Source organism: Rhincodon typus, chromosome 48 (genome assembly GCF_021869965.1).
Source record: "Rhincodon typus isolate 14 chromosome 48, sRhiTyp1.1, whole genome shotgun sequence".
Lineage (NCBI taxonomy): Eukaryota > Metazoa > Chordata > Chondrichthyes > Orectolobiformes > Rhincodontidae > Rhincodon > Rhincodon typus.
In genome coordinates this window covers 4,425,083-4,427,867 of record NC_063379.1, presented here as the reverse complement: position 1 = coordinate 4,427,867, position 2,785 = coordinate 4,425,083, and the positions used below count along the sequence as shown (strand labels likewise).

The following is a 2,785-nucleotide window of genomic DNA, read 5'->3' as shown; positions in this document are numbered from 1 at the left end:
CGAACCCCTCGCTTAGATTCCAGTCTGTAACTCACACCGGGATATCTGTTATTCTGTATATAAACCACCCTGAGCCCCTCGATTAGATTCCAGTCTGTAACTCCCTCCCGGGGTATCTGTTATTCTGTATATAAACCATCCTGAACCCCTCGATGAGATTCCAGTCTGTAACTCCCTCCCAGGGTACCTGTTATTGTATATATGAACCTGTCAATTTGATTTGAGTGTGTAAGTCACTCCCGGGAATATCTGTGTCCTGTTTTACATTGTGCAGGAGAACCTGATCCAGGAGTTTAACTTGAATGAGCTGTACCAACGCGGGAAGAAGGCCAGCAAGGGGAAGGAGAATGCTGTCCCAGAGGAAGGTGGAGAAGGTGAGGAGGAGAGGATTCTGGAGAACGGGAATGTCGAGAGCAAGAAGGAGAGATGAACGGGCCAGAGCCGTTGGCTGGGGGCTGACTGAGCTGGGGGGCAGTGGGTTAAACTCAGAGGGAAGGGAGGGAGGGAGAGAGAGAGAGAGACAAGGCATTTCACTGGGACCTCCATAGCACACTTCCCCTCTGTCCTTACACCAACAGCCTCGCCCACCCCCAGACCCTGAGGTCATTCGTGTTGTCTTCTGCCAGCCAGCATTTCCATCTCTCCTTTGCTGCACAGCCCACAGTAACGTAGCTGTCTCTCACAACACTCACCATCTCCCCACCCCACAAAAACCCCCTCTGCTGCTCTTTAACCTTCTGCAGGCCAAGGGACCCTGGCACACACAGGCAGATCCCAACGGCGGGAGGAATGCCCCTGAAATACCTGCCACCCTCTCTCTCCTGCAGCACTCCTTGACCCCCACGTCGCCCTCAAGTCTTCCGTGGCGACATTGACTATGATAACGTGGGTGAGAACGGTCAGATTGTACCCAAAATCATTGCACATGCTGTGACTGTTCTCATGTGATCAGCTTTAATTTATTAAAGAGAATGCTTCATTCAATACAACTGCCTGTGTCAACAGTTGTTTTTGGCTATGTCTGAAATCGCCCATGTGAAAGGACCCACCCCCTCATCCCTGTTCCCCTTCCCTGATCAGGGTAATGTAGAGAGGGAGCTCCATGCTGTAAAAACTTAAAAAATATACTGCGGATGCTGTAAATCAGAAACAAAAACAGAAATTGCTGGAAAAGTTCAGCAGGTCTGGCAGCATCTGTGATGAAAAAGATCAGAGTTAACGTCTCGGGGCCCAGTGAACCAATGGTAGCTCCGGACCCGAAACGTCAGCTTTCCTGCTCCTCTGATGCTGCTTGGCCTGCTGTGTTCATCCAGCTTTACACCTTGTTATCGTAGCTAGGAAAATGTTGGTTTATATGCAGAAGACAGGGTGGGGTTAAGGAGTAAACGATAGGTGGGGATAGAGCCCAAAGAGAAGAACAGTTGGACAAAGAAGTGGATAATGATCTGGTTGGGAGGATGAATAGCTATTAATGGAGACTGTCAGTGACTAAGCCTTGTGATCACGTCAGCTTTTACACACACAACCCATTGTTAGCCATTAATATCTATTCACCCTCTTAGCCTGATCATTATCCACTCCTTCATCTATCCAAATGTTCTTCTCTCTCTGTGGGCTGTATTCCCATTTATCGTTTACTCCTTATCCCCCTCTGCCCACCCTAACTTTTGCATATACACTGACATTTTCCTCACTGTTGTCAGTTCTGAGGAAGGGTCACTTGATCTGAAACGTTACCTCTGATTTCTCTGCACTGATGCTGGCAGACCTGCTGCGCTTTTCCAGCAACTTTTGTTTTTGTGTGTGTGTGTGTGTATAAGAGAGAGAGAGAGTGTGAGTTCTACACTGTATCTAACCCCATGCTATCCCTGTCCTGGGAGTGTTCGATGCTGACACTGGGTTTTGATGGCAGAGTGAGGGTATGAGGTGGGTTGAACTTGAAAGATTCCAGCAGATGGGGTAATGAGATCGATGGGAATTAGTTGCACTGATGAGCGAATGTGAAAAGGAGCATGTGTTGGTTCTCGCCAACGAATAGAGGTGGAGCAGGGATCCTGCTCCCGTGAGATGCTAAGTAGGTCACTTGGCCCCTTCGAGCCTGCTCTGCCATTCAATGATACTGTAGCTGGTCTGATTTTAACTTCAGCTCTACGTTCCTGCATAACCCGATAATCTGTCATTCCCTTGGCAATCTATATCCCTGCGTTAAGAATATTTAAAGATTCAGCATCCTCTGCCTTTTGAGGAAAGAAGATCCTCAACCCTCTTGAGAATAAATGGTTCCTCATCTCTGTTTTAAATGGGTGGTCCCTTCTGTTTAAACTCTGACTCCTTAGTCTAGATTCTTCCACAAGAGGGAACCTCCGTTCCACCTCCACCCATCAAGCCTCCTCAGGATTTTATATCTTTTAATTAAGTCTTCTCTGATTGTTCTAAACTCTAGAGGATACAGGCTGAGCCTGTCTTGCTTTTCCTCATCAGGTAATCTGCTTATACTAGGTACTTTCTAATAAACCATCTCTGAACTCGGCTGGCGCGGTGGCTCAGTGGTTAGCACTGCTGCCTCACGGCGCCAGGAACCCGGGTTCATTCCCACCCTCGGGTGACTGCCTGTATGGAGTTTGCACATTCTCCCCGTGTCTGCGTGAGTTTCCTCCGGGTGCTCCGGTTTCTTCCCACGGTCCAAAGATGTGCAGGTTAGGGTGGCTTGGCAGTGCTAAATTGTCCCATAGTGCCCAGGGATGTGCAGGTTAGGGTGGGTTGGCCGTGCTAAATTGTCCCGTAG

At 48.6% G+C, this 2,785-nt stretch overlaps 1 protein-coding gene across 2 annotated transcripts in view; it reads left to right on the top strand.

Annotated features, from left to right (window-relative positions):
• The window catches only part of tmx2b (thioredoxin-related transmembrane protein 2b), a 22,385-nt gene that overhangs the window by 7,991 nt on the left and 11,609 nt on the right, over positions 1-2,785 (top strand). For both annotated transcript variants that reach the window (XR_007266196.1, XM_048620799.1), the window contains one exon: positions 275-374. Coding sequence is in view for 1 of the 2 variants with exons in the window: in XM_048620799.1 (XP_048476756.1) it covers positions 275-374 (100 nt within the window). In the remaining variant the exon portion in view is untranslated. The remainder of the gene's footprint in view (positions 1-274; positions 375-2,785) is intronic.